At 36.7% G+C, this 20,200-nt stretch overlaps 2 protein-coding genes across 3 annotated transcripts in view; one reads left to right on the top strand and one right to left on the bottom strand.

The window, feature by feature from the left end:
• LOC144980160 (putative RNA-binding protein 18) overlaps positions 1-11,624 on the top strand; it is a 34,393-nt gene extending 22,769 nt beyond the window's left edge. The window contains exons 1-6 of one of the 2 annotated variants that reach the window (XM_078927734.1): positions 4,406-4,587; positions 5,007-5,206; positions 6,308-6,434; positions 7,436-7,522; positions 9,487-9,602; positions 9,983-11,624. In XM_078927734.1, coding sequence (XP_078783860.1) covers positions 5,055-5,206; positions 6,308-6,434; positions 7,436-7,522; positions 9,487-9,602; positions 9,983-10,196 — 696 coding nt within the window. In that variant the 5' untranslated portion in view covers positions 4,406-4,587; positions 5,007-5,054 and the 3' untranslated portion in view covers positions 10,197-11,624. Of the gene's footprint in view, positions 1-4,405; positions 4,588-5,006; positions 5,207-6,307; positions 6,435-7,435; positions 7,523-9,486; positions 9,603-9,982 lie in introns of those variants that run through there. The other variant, XM_078927733.1, reaches the window with a different exon arrangement.
• Positions 11,625-16,758: 5,134 nt separating this feature from the next.
• The window catches only part of LOC144980163 (uncharacterized), a 17,387-nt gene continuing 13,945 nt past the window's right edge, over positions 16,759-20,200 (bottom strand). The window contains exon 8 of the mRNA XM_078927737.1: positions 16,759-17,546. Coding sequence (XP_078783863.1) covers positions 17,331-17,546 — 216 coding nt within the window. The 3' untranslated portion in view covers positions 16,759-17,330. The remainder of the gene's footprint in view (positions 17,547-20,200) is intronic.

Consider the following 20,200-nt stretch of genomic DNA (forward strand, 5'->3'; position numbering starts at 1 on the left):
ACGCATAGCATCAATGTTTAATGGCACAGGTGCTGTTCATCTTATAAAAATAAACTGACGGTGATCTCATTTGCAGTGCATTTTAATCCTTACAAGGGTGTTTCCCCGACATTCATCCAAAGCCTACAATAGACACCAAGATAACCACGCCTCTCGGACAGTCCTCATAATGTAAACAATGGCACCGATTGGTAAACATAGCAAACTATACAGGTTTTACTATCGATGGTATATATATTATATAAAATATATATATATATATATATATATATATATATATATATATATATATATATATTATGTGTGTGTGTGTGTGTGTGTGTGTGTGTGTGTTTGTAAAATACCTACTGCTCTAACGCTTGATCAATCGAACCAACACAGAAAACAATGTGTTGATAATATGATAGAGAAAATTTATGATTATTTGTCACCCATTTAGCGGTGTAAAAAGAAATAACAATGATCAGAGAGAGGTCGATTTCATCCACGTTATTGTTTATAAACAACCATGTTTGTCCGAGCACATTTGATGGTGTGCCGCAAATTCCATGTTTTGGTTGGTCAAACATCTACTGGTTAACTCACTCAACCCTAACACCAACTACATCCGTAGTTTACCCGGGTTACTTTAACCCCATGCCTATTTATTACATTTTTCTGAGACAAATTATAGGCGTTGTATCAAAGCTAATGTTTTTAGGTTTTTGCATGTTAATGATAGTTGACTAAAACTATCTAAATACATGCTCATTTTTATACATTTTTTTTTTTCAATTTTGAACAGTAGCAAAAATCTCTAGGATTGAGTGAGTTAAAATCTACTGGTTGATTGTAATTATCTCTATTCTTTTTACTCCTATTTGATGGGATTGTTGCATTGCGTTGTGATGAAAAGACTTTGCTATTTTTAGAAGTCAAATTCGTTTGTCGGTGACTTACTCATTCGTAAAACAACATGTATGTATGTATGTATGTATGTATGTATGTATGTATGTATGTATGTATGTATGTATGTATGTATGTGTGTGTGTGTGTGTTTTACGTTTAAAAAAGACCACTGTTTTAATACAGATAAATTTGACTATAAATTCAATTCTCATTTCCAAGTTGAGCCCGACCCAACGCAGAGCAGCCTACTGCTATGAACAATTGGATTCAGTAGTCTGATGTCACGCAGCCCGGCAACGGCGGCCATTTGGTTGTAAACAAAGAAAATCATTACTTTTTATTCTTCATGCTGGCTAGAACTTTTTCATATGCCTTGTGATCAGAATGTGGAAAAGTCAAAACAAGATCAAATTTATGGGTTTTTCCCTCTGGATACGCTTTTATGCTCGTCTGAGAAATATTTCATACGGGCGTCCGCCATTGTTCCGATAGTTTAGAACCAATGTTACTAAGTTACCATGCGTCATTAGGAAGGAAGTGACGTTACGACTGTTGAAGACTATTCATAGTATTACGAAATGTTGGCTCCAATTTCAAAACTTCACGAACATTTATAGATAGTTGAAGATGACGTCACTCAAGCCTTTGTTTTGTATTTTGCCATCCGCGTTTGTGAGTGATTCTCACTAACTGTATTAACCAGACTATAAAAGTTCATGGTTACACATAGTTTTGTGTGTTGGTCCGTTATACTTCCGGATGGCAATGTTGTGAGCTTCTTTGCCAAGCGCATACTATCTATAAGTCATTATAACTTACTGAAAATGAAAGTTGATGCCAGATTGCACAATATTAAGATTTTAAAGTGTTATTTAATCATTGTGATGGGAGGACAACTTTTTTAATCTGTAAAGTTAACTAATAATTACGAGTTTTTAACTTTTCAAGTAGGCTGGTCTGCTAACACACCAAATTGATGCGATGGATTTTACACACACACACACACACACACACACACACACACACACACACACACCTCATCACTCTCATATACACCGGCGCACACATTTTTTATCTTAATAATATTTGTCTAAGGTAATCATTACCGCTACCTCCGCCTTGCTTGTTGCGTTTTGGGGTGGGACAAAGCAAATATCATTGCTGCACTCTAGACTGTCAGACATTTTACGTAACACAGTGGTCTGTGTATGTACGTTTGTGTGTGTGTGTGTGTGTGTGTGTCCGTCCGTGTGTTGTGGCTATCTCTGTAAGAGAGAGAGAGAGAGAGAGAGAGAGAGAGAGAGAGAGAGAGAGAGAGAGAGAGAGAGAGAGAGAGAGAAACTTGAGATTTTATATAGCGCAATATCCACTAAACGTGCTTATAACACTTAACTAGAGGCCCCAAGCCAACAGCAACGCGTAACACGTAGGACGTAATCTGACGCCTGTCAGGCGATATTATATTTTTTTTTTCGGACTGAGATACGATGTTAACGGCCAGGTACTCATTTTACACCTGAGTACGGTGAGCGATTTGATTGTGAGTAATGACCCTTTTTCAAAGACTCAACTATGCGTCGAGCAAGGCTCGAACCCAGGACCTTCCGATCCCTGGTGGCGTCTTTGACCACCCATGGTGGGCAGGAGGTCACGCTGTGTCTTCTATCCCCTTATATCTGTTTCCCGAGTTGCTTTCTGTATTTGTCTTGGAATGGGATTACTTAGTTTTGTCCTCGCCCTGGCCGAAGTCCTTGACTGGTAGGGAATTAGTCAAATGTATATTTATTGTTTTGGGAGATGATATTTTTTCCCCTTGTAATTCATTGTATTGTTAGTTGTGTGTTCTGTACACATTTGAGTGTATTAGTGGGATCATGTGCTGGTGTCTACACGGAGACGAGACTTTAAAGTGATCTCAAGCTAAGTACATTGATGGTATGCTCTTGGTATCTACATCTATTCCATATTTGAACCAATTCTCATTTGTCTTACTTTTTATTGGGTGGCAAATTAATATAATATTATATATGACTTAGGTTCAGTAAACACAGACGTATACGTCTATACCGGTCTGATAACCCACATTGTTATCGGCCCATTGTTGTAATGGAAATACTCTCAAACCAACGCAAAATATTGTCCATTCTAACAATGTTAAATCAGGCCCATCATGATTGCGTTCGACTATCAGACATACTTATAGATAGTATGCGCTTGGCTAAGAAGCTCATAACATTGCTATCCGGAAGTATAACGGACCAACACACAAAACTGTGTGTATCCATGGACGTTAATAGTCAGGTTAATAGAGTTCAGTGAGCATTACTCATAAACGCGGATGGCAAAAAAACAATAACAAAGGCCTGAGTGACGTCATCTTCTAAAAATCATCTATAAAATGTGTACCTAGATATAGAAGAAACGAAATTAACGTCACGCAGCTCTTTGTTATTATTTTTCGATAGCCATTTTTATGAGTAGTTCTCACTATATTGCATTAATCAGACTAATTAACCAGTAGATTTTTGACCAATCAAAACATGGATTTTGTGACACACCTTCACACGTGTTCGGACAAACATATAGATAGAATGCGCTTGGCCAAGGAGTTCACAACATTGCCATCCGGAAGTAGAACCGACCAACACACAAACTCTGTGTAACCATGAATTTATAGTCTGGTTAATACAGTTTAGTGAGAACAACTCACAAACGCGGATGGCAAAAACAATAACAAAGGCCTGAGTGACGTCATCTGCATACTATCTATAGTTGGTTGTTTATAAACAATGAAGTGAATGAATTCGACATTTCTCTGATTATTGTTATTGTTTTCATACCGCCAAATGGGTGACTAGTTATCACACGATTTTCTTGATCAAATTATAAACGTTTAAGTTTACATAGATTTCTGTGTTGGTTTTATTCATCAAGCTGTGGGTATTTTACTTAGACACACTCATCGATAGTAAAACCTGTGTAATTTTCTATGTTTACCAATCACTGTCATTGTTTACATTTTGGCGACTGTCTGAGAGGCGTGGTTATCAAATAGTTTATTGTGTGTGTTTGTACATAATGTACAGGATATCAAATTGAATGAGGACAGTTTCTTACAACGCAAAATACGAAATTTCCATATGTCCGACCAATTTAGTCTTTGTAAAAACAACACTTTTTGCCATCAGGTCCACCTTACCCCAACATAATACCGGTTTGAGACGATTTGTCAAAAAGTTTGAAAGAAGAAAAGAGACCTAATTGATGTATAGATAGAATGCGCTTGGCCAAGGAGTTCACAACATTGCCATCCGGAAGTATAACGGACCAACACACAAACTCTGTGTAACCATGCACTTTTATAGTCTGGTTGATACAGTTTAATGAGAACAACTCACAAACGCGGATGGCAAAACAATAACAAAGGCCTGAGTGACGTCATCTGCATACTATCTATATTTAAAATAAATTTCAAACAGACGTCGCTTCTCTCCCTTTATTATTGGCAACAGCTTGTTACATACGTGTGTGTGTGTACCCTGCTCACTTTGGCTGTGTTATTCAGTTCTTACATATTAAATATAGGACTATATACATACAGTCGAGGTTGCCAATGTCGTGTATATTTACGGAATTCAGTATAATATTATAAACCCTCAGTATATTTTCCAATCATCTGCAGGTTAAACAGGAAATAAAGTAAGTACAAAAGTCTTTTTACTAGAGTTCACCACTCAGAGATGGGTCACCAAGTGGCATCATCATTTTGTATTTACAATGAACGTGATATGATGATAAGTCGATGAACTAAAAATGTATGATTCAAGTGTTGAATATAATTGGAGCTCAATTCCTATTGCGTTAATAGACTTATACATGTATCGATTTTAGTGATTTTGCGCTATATAAACGCCAGGCCCTTTTAATCACCCTTTTCCAGTTGCTATGATACCGTGTGTGACACAGTTACCAGTGACTTCTGCCATTCATCGGCCCCAGGCAATTGTATGTATGCCTGCTTGTTTGTGTGTGTGTGTGTGTGTGTGTGTGTGTGTGTGTTTTTTTTTTTAATGCACTCAATCCGTCCTAATTTTGGAAAATGTCCCATCCACCTCCAGGCAGATATAACACAGTGATTACTATCAACGTGCAATCAACCCCAGGCAATGAGCACAGAACCACAGGACAGTACTGACAGTTTACAACACAACGCCAAGCCCCGTCGCATCGATGTGCCCGACGAGGCCCAGTCCTCCTTTGGGGAAGGTTTTGATGACAAGAGACTCTGGGTTGGAAACCTCGACCCCAAAATCACAGAGTGGGTAGTTGATTAATATATTTTGTTGGTGACATTACTACTACTACTTCTACTACTACTACTACTACTACTACTACTACTACTACTACTACTACTACTACTACTACTACTACTACTACTACTACTACTTCTACTACTACTACTACTACTACTACTACTACTACTACTACTACTACTACTACTACTACTACTACTACTACTACTACTACTACTCTACTACTACTACTAATCTACTACTACAACTACTACTACTACACTACTACTATACTAACATACTACTACTACTACTACTACTACTACTACTACTAATCTACAATTCTACTACACTCCTACACTACTACTACTACTACTACTACTACTACTACTACTACTACTACTACTACTACTACATACTACATTACTACTACACTACTACTACTACTACTACTACTACTTACTACTACTACTACTACTACTACTACTACTACTACTACTACTACTACTACTACTACTACTACTACTACTACTATACTACTACTACTACTACTACTACTACTACTACTACTACTACTACTACTACTACTACTACTACTACTACTACTACTACTACTACTACTACATCCTACAACTGCTACTACACTCTACACTCTACTACTACTACTAACTTACTAACTACTATACTACTACTACTACTACTACTACTACTACTACTACTACTACTACTACTACTATACTACTACTAACTATACTACTTACTACTACTACTACTAACTACTACTACTATACTACTACTACTACTACTAACTACTACTACTACTTACTATCTACTACTACTACTACTATACTACTACTACTACTACACTACTACTACTACTACTACTACTACTACTACTACTACTCTACTACTACTCTACTACTACTACTACTTCTACTACTATACTACTACTACTACTACTACTACTACTACTACTACTACTACTACTACATTCCTACCACCACCACCACTGCTGCTGTCATCATACTTTAATTTCAGTCGTAAAACACTTAAGACAATTTCCGAAAGATTCTCATTTTAAATACAGATGGTGAAAATATGTTTGATTTTTTTTCTGTTCCATGCAGATTTGCAATCCTGAAGATAGCTGAAAAGTTTGGGCCTATTCGTAAGTTAGACTTCATCTACCACAAGGGAGGGCCAGACAAAGGACTGTCTAGAGGATACTGTTTTGTCAGTTTCCACACATGGGAGGTATGCCTTACAGTTTATTGGTTAGTGTGGGTTTTTTGGGTTTTTTTTTTCAATAGTATCCATACATGGGATACAGCCTTACAGCTTTGTTGGATTGTTTTTTTTTTTTTTTGTTTTTTTGTGTTTTTTGGGGGGGGGGGGGGGGGTTGCCTTTTTTTTTTTTTTAATGCTTTTTTTTGTCAAGTTTTCACACATGGAAGATAAGCCTTGGCGTTTGTTTTTTTGTTGCCAACATTCATCATCAGAGAAACATGTAACCCACTTTCTGAAAATGGCATTAGTCTATGTTGTGCAGGTTTGTGGTCTAGTGGTATGACACTCACCTTGGATCAAAAGGTCCTGGGTTCGAGTCCCCGAACGGCTCATGGTTGAATTTGAATCGTTGGGAAAGGTACTTTACTCACATTTCCTCGCTGTACGTACTCAGGTGTAAAATGAAAACCTAGTCGTTAACAGCATTGTCTCTGTTGGAAAAAAAAATATTGTAATATTGCTTAACAGGCATCTTGTCTCATCCTACATGTTAAGCGTTGATGTTGGCTAGAGATCCCTTGCACATTTAGTGGATATTGCCCTATTTAAATGCTCATTCTTAAAAAAAAAATTATTTTACAAAATTATTTTGTATTAATTAATTTTGTTAAAAATTATTATTTTGGAGTGATTTAGATGCTAAAATTGAATTTAAAAAATAGATCAGTAATTTTTTTTTTTTAAATAATAATAATAATAATAATTATAATAATAATAATAATAATAATAATAATAATAATAATAATAATAATAATAATAATAATAATAATAATAATAATAATAGAGGGAATAGTGAAGTCTAATGAATATAACAACTTCAAAGGAAATTTATAATTCAAAAAGAATATTTTCTGTTTTAGCTCTTTGAAAAGTTTGCCTCAATGCAATCTATGCTTAGCTATCAACAGTTTGTTTTGAATTCTTATGATATAATGAGTTATATTATTACTTTTGGTTTTTAAATGCAGGCAGCAGAGCACGCTCGGAAAAACTTGGATGGCAAACAAGTCAAGGGGAGACCCATGCACGTCAAATGGGCTCGTGGATCCAAATTTGTAAGGAGTGTTCTTTGTTAAAATGTTCATTTGTTATCAGGAAAGGTACTCGACAATTGCCTAGGTTAAATGTTTACAATTATTTAATGCCTCTTGCCTAGTGGTATGACACTCGCTTTTGGATTGGAAGGTCCTGGGTTCGAGCCTCACTCGGCGCATAGTTGAGTCCTTGGAAAAGGCTCTTTACTCACATTCTCTCACCGTACTCAGGTGTAAAAGGAGTAGCTAGCCATTAACAGCGTTGTCTCTGTCCGAAAAATTGTAATATCGCCTAACAGGCGTCATGTCCCGTCCTAAATGTTAAGTGTTGCTGTTGGCCAGGGACCCCTTTTAAAGCGCTTTGAACACATTAAGTGGATATTGCGCTGTATAAAAGCTCATTTTTAAAAAATTAAGTAACAGGTAACTTTGAGCATTGTCAGTGACTGTGCAATGAACTCGGATCCCTGCTTTGTATCCTGACTTACTTACTTACTTATTCCTTTTAACTCCATCTGAGCATGGGGCATCCACCACGGATCTCCATCTGGGAAGGTCTCTGGCTACCGCCTTCGCCTTCCAGCAAACTTTAGCTAAATGACCAAACTCTCTTTTTGCCATCTTTATGATGGGCATAGACTGTATTAAACTGGATACAAATCTATTTGCTATACAATGGTCTATGAGGTCTTGTGGTATGACACTCACTTTCGGATCGGATGGTCCTGGGTTTGAACTTCGCTCAGTGCATAGTTGAATCCTTGGAAAAGACTCTTTACTCACATTCTCTCACCGTACTCAGGTGTAAAATGAGTACCTGAGCTTTTAACAGTGTTGTCTCTGTGGGGAAAAAAATGTGTATCGTCTAACAGTGTCATGTCTCGTTCTTTATGTTACTTGCTGCTGTTGGTCAGGGACTCTTTGTAAAGCGCTTTGAGCTTCTTTAGTGGATATTGTGCTATATAAAAGCTCGACTTAATAACCCACCTCTCAGGTGACACCATTACTGGGTTATTAGTGGAAGATCTCCTTAGGGCTGGGGAAAAGGATGGAGGTTGTACCAATTAAGTTGGACAAAGTATTTGTTATAAAGCAATCAGTACGAAATTGTTAATTATAAATGCAAAATATGTGATTCTATTGTAAACATTTAGATTTGAATCAATAAAGAAGTCTGTTACGTTTTCTGTAAAAAAAAAAAATAAGATTGGGTTATGAGGCACAGAGGTGGAATGTTAGGATTGTTTTTGCTGAAAAAAAGTTTCTGTTACATGAAAGTAGTTTGTTTTTTAGTAAAGTATACTTTTACAAGGTGGCTTATAAGGTGATGGCTATTGAATTGCCGCCTTGTTACACTACCTAGCTGGGTGGGGTTCCTGACCTCCCATAGTGGGCAGGGGGGGGGGGGGGACATACTGTCTCTTCAATCCCCTTATATCTGTTTTCCAACATGATTTCTGTCTTTGTCTTGGAATGAGATTACTTGGCTTTGTCCTGGCCCTGGCCGGAGTCCAAGATGGGAGAGAAACAGTCAAATGCATAGTTATTGTTTTAGGAGATGATATTTTTTTCCTTGTAAATCATCTCTCTGTTATGTATTAGTATATTTGTTATTTTGGATGTTTAATGTAAGCATTTGAGTGTATTCCTCTTTGTTGGATTTTGTGCTTGTGTCTGGACTTACTTATAGGTGATCTCAAACTAAGTACATTGGTGGTATGCTCTTGGAATCTACATCTGATCCCTTTTGTTCCCAGTTCCCCTGTTTTTCTTGGGTTCTTTAATTGTAATTCTAGAGCTTTTTACTATCCCATTTTCTTCCTTTTTACTGGCGCTGATATGACCTTAATGTGTTGCAAGTGCTATAAAACCCTTAAAAACAAAGAAAACAAACACTGCCTAGTTTTGCTGAGTCCTACTGACTTACTGTATGCAATTTTATTTAACAAAAACTGCTTTGCTTTCATCTTATCTACTCCAAATAGGATGAAATGGAATTCGAGCCCAAGAAAATAGAGATGCCATCAACAGCCAAATCTGTCGATACAGCACTAGCTGCAGCCTCCTTACCCACAGCAAACAGCAATCTTACAGGAGCCAGGTATAATCTAGTCATTATGACATTTTTTAATCTTAAAAATCGATGTTTTCTACAGTCACCATAAATAAAATCGAAACTATTTAAATACAAAAATTTTTAAAAAGAAATTGTTAAACAGATGAAGAAAATTTAGGGGGTTTTTTTGTTGTTTTTTTTAATTGTCATTGTAAAAAAAATAGACTGGTGCTTATTTGACAATGCAAAAAATAGATGAAATTCTTGGTGTAATGGTGTAATGATGGTACAGAGTTTTACACTTTCAGATTATCATTTTTTTTTTGTTGTTTCTCCCGTCATTATTGTCTCTTGTTTTTTGGGGTTTTTTTGAAGCATAAACTATTATTAATTTTAAATTGCTTTGCTGTCTCCATTTCACTCAGTCCCCAGTCCAAAATTCAGGCCATCGAAGCCAAGCTGAAAATGATGGAAGCCACACAGAAAGACTTTGGGATCCATCAGTCTATTCAGGCAAACCCAGGATATAATCCGCTATCCATGATGCAGCAGAAAACGGATAATAGGAGGGGGTCCCGTTCTAATCCGTATAACAGGAGGGGCCAAAATAGTGGCCATAGAAATCGATCCAGAAGATAACATTATCTACTCAATGCCTTCATTAGCATTAGCATTGTCATTGTCATTTTGTATTGATTATTCAGAGCTGCCAACTTCAATTATTTCCCGCCAATTTCACGTTTTGTTTTTTTGTTTTATTTATTTTTATTTTAAAAATTTTGTTTTCATTTTTTTTTTTTTGTCTTTATTTTAGGAGGTCATAAATTAGATACATCCTAACAGGACTTCAAAACTCATGCTTTTCCTTGATTTTTATTTCTTGATGTTTACACAAGTCATATGACTAATTGATTGGTCAGCGTGGCTCAGCGGTACAGTCTTTGCTTCGTACCCAAAAGGTACTGAGTTCGAGTACCCGCCTCGTTGTTTGGCCTTGAGCAAGTCACCTGCCGTAGCTCACTTTGCGGCGCTGAAATGCGGCTGACTTCTGGGTTATTCCAGTCTTCCCTTGAAATAGACCCTAGAGACAAATTTCTCCTTGGGGATGAATAAAGGGAATTTTATTATATTTTTATTTATTGTCTTAAGTATAAAACCTCGTAGTTATTGATGTCTTGTTATTTTTTTTAACGAACCAGATTGGATTATAAGGTTTTTGTGCTTTCAACTTAAAAAGGGGGGAGGGGGGGGGGGGGGCGACAATGACATGATTTTTAAGTCTTTTCCTGTTTTACAGGCATTGTGAGTTGGCAGCTCTGATGATTCCTTTTATGTACATGAGATTTTGCCTCTATATTTATGCGGGTGGATTATGGATGTGTGTGTTTGTGTGTAAGGGTCTTTGGTGTCTCTTCCATCCTCCCATATTTTGATTTCCTTACTTGTGACTTTCTGTCCTTTTCATGGAATGCCATAGCTTTGTTTATGTCAGCCCCTTGCTTGCATCTCATGCCTAGAGGAAGATCAGGTTTAGAATTCTTTTAAATTAAATTTATGTTTTTTACATGGGAGATCACATCTGTGTGTGTGTGTGTGTGTGTTTGTTTATAATTGTGCACATATGCGACGTGTGAGTATTTTTTTTGTTTTGGAGACCATCTATGTGTCATTCTTATGGCAGGGATAAAATGCAAAACCTTGGTGAGACTGGTTTCTCAAACTAGATACACACACACATACACACACTCACAGAGGCATATGCACAAAAGTGAGTTTTTATTTGCATCACATCCCTAAGTGTGCTCAAGGCATTTGCAAAGGGTCCAAAGCTAGCAGCAACTCAAAACATGTATATATTTTTTGGAGGGGGGGGGGTTCCTATAGAGAAATCGCTTTTATTGGTCAACTACTCATTTGACACCCGAGTCTGGAAAGATAAGGTGAGTAAAGTCACAGCATTGTGCTACCTCATATGGACTTGCACTTAAAAACTCATACTGTGTTGCTACTTATATCAGCTTTTTTTTTTTTTTTTTTTTTTTTTTTTTGGGGGGGGGGGGGGGGGGGGTTAGGATGAGGGAGTGCTCTGTATTTTTTATCTTTATTTTTATGCTCTTACTGATTTTAATTTTTATATTTCATAACTGCAAAATAAAGTAAATCCTTGCTGCCCAATAAAACTATTGTATGGAATATGTAGGTGTCACAAAAAGTTTTAATGGTGATAATGCTTATTTTTGTCAAGAGGTCAGTTTTTATGGAAAATTAATTCTTATAAACTAATCATTTTTCTTCGTACTACTGAAATAGTTTGATTTAATTCTAGTCTTATATATTTTATTTTGATTTTGTTATGAAGGTAATTGAGTTTTTTTAAGAGCCGAAAATTTGAGAAAAAATCACCTGAGGTAAAAGCCCATTTTTAGACTGTATGAAAGGACCTAGTTCTCAAATAAAACTGTATGTGTTATACATCAAATTATAGGGGATTCCCCCAACTGTCCAACTAAAACTTGTGCGCCAATGTGCATTCATGAGTTAAATCACATTTATTATAGGAATCAGTTTAATGGACATGGCGCCATTCGAATTGTTAAAAAGAGCAGTCAGGTTTCAAATGATAAACATAAATATATATTTAATTTATTATTTTTTCACCTTTTTGTTTCGGGTTGAATTGGTACATTTTGATTATATCATCTTTGGTCTGCCCCCCCCCCCCCCCTCCCTCATGTCAACATTTGACAGACCCCTCCCCCCTAGCTGATAACGTAATATAAAAGCACTCCCTAAGAGGATACTTGAGCTCGTGGGCTTTTAAACCCGTCCCCAATTTCTCTGAAGTTCCATGCTACAATTAGGACCTCGGTCGAAACTGCAAATGCAGAACTGCAAGAACCTATAATTATAAACAAGAGCGTTCTGATATCCAAGTCTCAAGGCCTGTCTTGGACAAGGGAGATAACATTGTAATATGCTATACAATGTACAGTTTTTTAAAAATAATATGTTGTCCTCCTTGATATTGCTTTTGACTGAAAGGTTAAACACTAATAGAATTTAGCTTTGATGTGTCTAAACTTAAGTTAGCATCGTCTACATAAATAAGTTAGCATCGTCTATAAACCATATACAATTGTCATTAATACCTGATAAATCTTGTTATGAAGTCTATTACAATCACAAACATGGTTTTGGTAGAATACCAGTTTTAGTTGTTCTTTTCTCTATGATTATGCATGTCATTTTGTAATTTTACAATTTATTGCCCAGTAGACAGTAAGTACAAGGATAAAAGATGAGAGAGAGAGAGAGAGAGAGAGAGAGAGAGAGAGAGAGAGAGAGAGAGAGAAGGGGGGGGAGGAAAGATAAAAAATAATGAACGCTGTTTTTTGTAAATGCTTTAGCAATTGTCAATAAAGTTTTATTTTATATTACATAAACATTTTATTCTCGTCTCGTTTATATAAAAATAGAGCAACCATCAGCCAACATAATGCAATAAATGTGTACATTCCAAAGTAACATTTTTAAAATGTTTAAATTCAAGCAATCCTAAGCGGAGAGCAAAGAGAGGCAGCTTGAAGCTTGTATAGAGATAATATTCCAAATAAAGGTGAGTACAATGCCAAAGAGACAGCTTCAAATTACATGAAAGAACAAACAATGATAATCAAAATGCAGCCATAAATGTGACCCACTGGGTCAGTCTGGTATTATGTCGGGTTGAAGAAAATGTGACCCACCCATGTGTGTGCGGAATGAAGAAAATGTAACCCACCGGGTCATTTTGGTATTATGTCGGAATGAAGAAAATGTGACCCCCTTGGTCAGTATTGTATTATGTCGGAATGAAGAAAACGTGACCCACCATCTCAAAATGGTACTAGTACTATGACTGGATAACTTTTGGTGCAGACATGTACTTATTTGCAGGTCTGAAGTCGGAAATTGTTACAGGCTCATTGTTGTAATGGAAATACTCTCAAATCAACACAGAATACTGTCCATTATAACATCATATTGAAACAAGCCCATAATTGCATTCTGTTAACAGACCTGCAAATATTTTCATGTCGGGTGCAGAAAATATAATTTATAGCCACAAATATGGCACACAGGGTTGATAATAATATCTATTCATTATAGTGGATAGTAATTACAATTAATGATCTCGCTAGAATTGTCAGGTTTTTGTTGTTGTTCAGTTTGAGAGGCAAAAAGATACTTCCTTCAACCAATCACAGTGATCGTGATTAGAATTGTCACAGTTCCTTTTTTTTATGCTTTGTTGTTGTTCAGTTTGAGAGGCAAATGTCATTCTCTTCAATGAATCGAAATGATATAAATATAAGTTGTCAGGGTTTTGTTTTTTTTGTTCAGTTTTACAGGCAAAAGTCCTTTCCCTCAACCAATCAAAATAACCATGAGCAAAAATTGTTTTTGAGAAGCAAAAGTCACTCTCTTTAATGAATCGAAATGATCGGGAATAGAATTTAATAGAAATAGGAAGGGGCTTTTTGTTGTTTTGTTTTGTTTTTCCTTGAGAAAGCAAAAGTCACTCCCCTCAATAAAAATATTTCAGTTAAGCCAAATTACAAGTTAATCTCATAATTCTTGACCTTTTTTTTTATATTGTGCAATATCCACTATACGTGCTCAAAGCGCTTTTCCTTAGCCAACAGCTACACATAACCAGTAGGATGAGACATGACGCTTGTAAGGCAATATTACAATTTTTTTCAAAGACAGAGCTGTTAATGGCCAGGTACTCATTTTATACCTGAGTACAGTAAAGAGAATGTGAGTAAAGAGCCTTTTCCAAGGACTCATCTACGTACTGCTCAAAGTAGGAAACGAACCCAGGACCGTCTGATCCAAAGGCGAGTTTCATACCACTAGACCACATAGCCGCAATGGATTCACCCCAAATAAAACCATTTTGATGCAAGTGGTCACTTATATATTTTTAGTATCAATAATAAAAGTAAACTTGTTGCCATTGATGGCTAAAATTGGACAAAAATTAATATTTCAACTTCATTAATCAACAAAATACATTTTTGGGCTTAACTCACTCAACCCTACTGCCAACTATATCCGTAGTTTACCCGGGTAATTTTTACCCCGTGCCTATTTATTACATTTTTCTGACATAAGTTATAGGCGTAGTATCAAAGTTAATGTTTTTAGTTTTTGCATGTTAATGATAGTTGAATAAAACTATATACATGCTCATTTTTTAATACATTTTTTTTCCAATTTTGAAAAGTAGCAAAAATCTCTAGAATTGAGTGAGTTAAAACCCTTTGTCAGCCATCAACAAAAACAATTTTTAAAAAAGGAAAATGATGTCAGCTAAAATCCAGAGAGGCAGGAGAAAAGATATTGCACAAACTGTCAGGATAAATGATAGTCTTTCTGATATCATTAATTTATCCTGAATGGACATGAAAAGAGCTTTTCTCCATTCTATCTTGTTTTAACACATACACACATATGCATATATCTATATAAAATAAGCCTGGGCGATAAAAGGCACATACAGATTATACCTATAAAAATGCCCCTAATTTCTTTGATATGTCAGTTAAAGTGAACCTGTTGGCTGAAGAAGGGTTTTGAGCCCGAAACATTCCGTGTTTGGTATTTTGTCCTTTTTTGAAGCTGTTATATTTATTTTTGTTTATACTTTTTACAGTCCACAGCATCTAGTTCTAGCAGATTATTTTCACTACGATAGTGAAATTAACAATGTATTTTGAAGATTAGTTCCACAGCAACAAAATTATAGCGTTTTAAGGTAAGTTAGCTTTCCCGTTTATATGTAATGTAAACAGTGGTGATGAAACCCATTCGAGTGTCTATGACCAATTTGAAATATAAAACATTGGAAAAACGACACATTTAAGTTACATTCAGAAAAGTGAGTGGAGCAGGCACTTATGTTGGTAACAACAAGATATGAAGTGAGTAGAAAAGTGCCAGAAGACAATAGAGAATAAAAAATTTTTTCGCGGCGGTGGTGGGGTTTGAACCTGCGACCTTATTGGTACGACAACTCCGCCTGGCAGGTGAGAGCGCGGCTCTAGCGTGTGAGCTATCCACGAACACAAAAATATTCGTTTCAAACCCAAAGTCATTTCTAGATCCCTCTCTCACCCACTTCTTGAGATCGCCGATTCGTTCGCCACCATCGCGAAGTAATTTTGACCAGCAGTTAAGTTATTGTCTTCTGGCACTTTTCTACTCACTTCATATCTTGTTGTTACCAACATAAGTGCCTGCTCCACTCACTTTTCTGAATTAAAAATTCACCCCATACACCGGAGCATACTCAATGTCTCAATCGTTTCTATGTTATATGTTTGTGATGAGAATATTGGCTATTAAGCTTAACTGTGGTCAAAAATTACTTCGCGATGGTGGCGAACGAATCGGCGATCTCAAGAAGTGGGTGGAGGGAGACGGATCTAGAAATGACTTTGGGTTTGAAACGAATATTTTTGTGTTCGTGGATAGCTCACACGGTAGAGCCGCGCTCTCACCTGCCAGGCGGAGTTGTCGTACCAATAAGGTCGCAGGTTCAAACCCCACCACCGCCGCGAAAAAAAAAAAATTTTATTCTCTATTGTCTTCTGGCACTTTTCTACTCACTTCATATCTTGCTATTTAAGTTACATACAACTTTCAGAATAATATTTTTTTTAAAGCATTACATACAACAGGCATCCAAGTCCTCTTGCTGGGTGGGGTTCCTGACCTCCTTTAGTGGGCAAGAAGGCATTTACTGTGTCTTCTTTCCCTCTATATCTGTTTTCCAACTTGCTTTCTGTCTCTGTCTTGGAATGAGATTACTTGGTTTTGTCCTGACCCTGGCCGGATACCCTGGCTGAGAGGGAAACAGTCATATGTATAGTTAGTTTTGGGAGATGACATTTTTTCCCTTGTAAATCATCTCTCTGTTTTGCACTTTATTATGTTTTGTTTATGTATGGGGACTGTATTATTTATGATTTGTAAACATTTGAGTGTATTCCTCTTAGTAGGGACCTGTGCTTGTGTCTGGATGAGACTTTAGTACTAGTACTTTGATAGTGTGCCCTTGGAATCTACATCCGTTTCCTATTTGAACCAATTTCCCTGTCTTTTCCTTTTCTTGGGTGCTATAATTGTAATTCTAGAACTTATTACTATCCCATTTTCTTCTTTTTTACTGGCACTGATATGACCTTAATTTGTTGAAAGCGCCATAAAACCCTTTAAAACAAACAACAACATAAGCCCTTCTGAAGGATAAAATAAAATCAATTCAAATAGCTTTCTTCAGTCACTTCAAATGGTCTGAGTCATCCCGTTATACAGAATTAGATTTTACTGGTTGACATCATTTTAAATGCTAACTCCTGGATCATCATCAACATCATTATCATCCTTATTATAATAATAATAATACATCATCATCATTATCATCATAATCATCGATGTCGTATTGTCGTCGTCATCATTAACAGCTACAATGTCATTGTCTTTCACATCGTGTATTATATCCTCTGGAAAGTCATAATATGTCTACATCCCTATTGATGGTATGCATTTAAGTAAAATGCTAATTATGTCCACCAGATCAAACGTATCAAAACCCAAAATTGTGTCTAACCTTAAACATTTGTAATATGTTAGAGGTAATTCATTGAGAACACATTACCTATCTGGCTGTCTAGAAACAATACCAACCAGCCAAGTGAAGTCAACTTCATTCAATCTACATAATCAGCTCATACGATTTTGTTGATTTCCTCTCACACTGGACGATGCTGACTTCAATATCCCACGAAGTGGTTTAGATTTAAGCAGAGATTCCACCTCTTCCTCTTCTTCCTTTCTGTCATTCTTCAGAGGAGCCTTCTGCTGTATCACAGCAGCGCCTGAAGCTACCAAAACTCCATCTTGTGTAAAGGCACAATGTTGAGCAAGGTCTGTGCTTGCCTGAATGTAAAGATTTGGGGTTAGGAGAGAATGAAAAAGAATGCGATGGTCATAATTTGTAGTCTCTCATTTTATTCACTAACTACAAACCTACTAGTGTACAGATTCATTAACATTACATTGTTATCTCCCTTTCTCTTCTAAAAACCAATTATCATCAGAGCAAACTATCTAAAACTTTGTTTTTTCTTTGGTGCCATTGTAGTACTTTTCTATTACTGGCTGTCGTCCTAAATAAAGAGCATTGTTAACGTTTTTTAAAAACGTTGTTAAGGTGGTGATTCCAAGACTAATTGTGGTCTAAAAGTTACTCCTAGATAATCAGATTTTGTTGTCAAAACCGATATGTGTGGAGTTTTAAGTAGTCAGTTCCAAATGGCCTGAGTTTGTTTGTGACAAGGAAGACTTTGCACTTTTGTGTGTGGAATGTCGTTATAAGTTTTTTTATTCCTCCAGTTTGTTGAGGTTTTTATATCTCTACATATAGACAGTCATCCACAAAAAAACTTAGTTTTGTACGCGTTAAACTCTCTCTCTCTCTCTCTCTCTCTCTCTCTCTCTCTCTCTCTCTCTCTCTCTCTCTCTCCCTCTCTCTCTCTCTCTCTCTCTCTCTCTCTCTCTCTCTCTCTCTCTGGCATGCCATGTATGTGCACAAGAAATAAGAGCAGTCCAGAGAAGTCCCTTGTAAAATTCATGACAAGATTGGCAAAGATGTGGCTATTTCATTTTCAACCATAACTTTCTGTGGACAATTTGATATAAATCTTTGAGGGAAAATTATCCGAAATTCCATTGTCTGCCAGTTTTGTCAGGAGCATTTTATGGTGAACTACTTCTACCACAATCAACAATAATATCAACCTTCAAGGAGACAGCTTGAGTCCAATTCTGTTCACGATATACCTCAAATCGGCCATGAAAGATCTAAGACCAAAATTACCACTAATAAAGATCACTCATGAATTGATATACGCAGATGATACAGACTTTGAATCAGAACATGAAGCGAAAATATACACGCCAATAATATCAACTACCCTAGAAGCATGGAATCTAAAAGTGAATCAATCCAAAACAGAATAGACAAAAATCAACAGAAATCTAAATGAATGAAAAAGTGTACGTAAACTAGGCAATTTGATTAACGAAAATAAAGACATCAAAAAATGAAAGCAGCTGGCCACCAATGCATTCAACCAACTCCAAAATTTAGGGAATAGAAATAACATAATCAGTGAGCATAAACGAATACAGATTTACAAGGCACTGATTATTCCGATATTGACATATAATTGTGGAACCTGGGGCTTCATAAAAAAGGAATTAAAAAGTCTCAATTCATATCACCGCAAACAATTACGTCGCGTAATCGAAATCTATTGGCCAGAGACAACCACAAATACTGATCTCTATGAAAAAAACAGGGTCCAATGCCTGAGTGTAATAATACAAGAACAGTGATGGAGGCTATTTGGTCACATCTTACGTCGAGTAGATAACATCCCAGCACAAACTGCAATGACAAAATATTTCCTTCATGGCAACAAATATGTAGGGAGACCACCAACATCAATAGTAACTACCCTAAACCAGGATCTCTCTACATATCAGACATTTCTGGATTCAAATGAGGCCGAATTAATCCCTAAAGAACTAAGAAATATTGCAGTGCTCTCTGTACTAAAGTCACAACAAGATCTCGATAGCCTCAAAACTTGCCCAGGAACGTGACCAATGGAAACAATTAACAACATGGATGGAGAGAGCAGATATACTCATCGAATATGACTGAATTACACAATTCTCAGCAAGCGTCATTCGGACTGCGAGGCTTACCATTACTACTGCAAGCAATCAACACTACTACTACTACTACTACTACTACTACTACTACTACTACTACTACTACTACTACTACTACTACTACTACTACTACTACTACTACAACAACAAGGAAACGGACAGTCACAGCTACCTGCTCTATCGGTCATCCCATCCGGTGAAGTGCAAATACTCCATCCCATTCAGTCAGATACTCCGCTTGCGGAGACTCTGTCTGGAAGATGATGAATTTGCGCTTTAACGTGATCGCATGCTCGATTTTTTTAGGGCACGGGAATATCCCGAAAGCGTTTTGCTTAAGGCTGTCTGGAAAGCCAGCCTCGTGTCGAGAGAAGCAGCAATGAGGCCTTACATTGCCAGGAAGCAGGAGACACAGCGTCCCATTTTAGTCCTCATGCATCACCCCTCGGTGTCTCCAATTAGTGAGCCGACTTTCTTTGTTCTTTTCCATTCCTCTTTGTTCCTCGATATTGTTGTAAATTCGGTTTTATTGGCATTGACTTGGAGGTTATATTTCATGAGGGTATTTTGTATGATGTCTATATTTGCTGGTGTTGATCCAATAAAATCGACATCATCTGCATAGGCGATTTCTCTAGGGATTGCATTCTCAATATGAGTCGTTGGTTTTGGAATGACTTTTCGAACTTCTTTCAGAGCGTGTTCTAAGTATATTGTGAACAGAATCGGGCTCAGACTATCTCCTTGGGGGGTCCCGATGTTACTTTCGAACTGCGTCTGTTTTGTGGCCCCGTATATCCTTGGTTGTATCTTTGTGTTGCTGAGGAGAAATCGGATTATTCGGAGCTCGT

This window comes from Berghia stephanieae, chromosome 9 (genome assembly GCF_034508935.2).
Source record: "Berghia stephanieae isolate SIO BIC M18660-M18661 chromosome 9, UCSD_Bste_1.3, whole genome shotgun sequence".
NCBI lineage: Eukaryota > Metazoa > Mollusca > Gastropoda > Nudibranchia > Aeolidiidae > Berghia > Berghia stephanieae.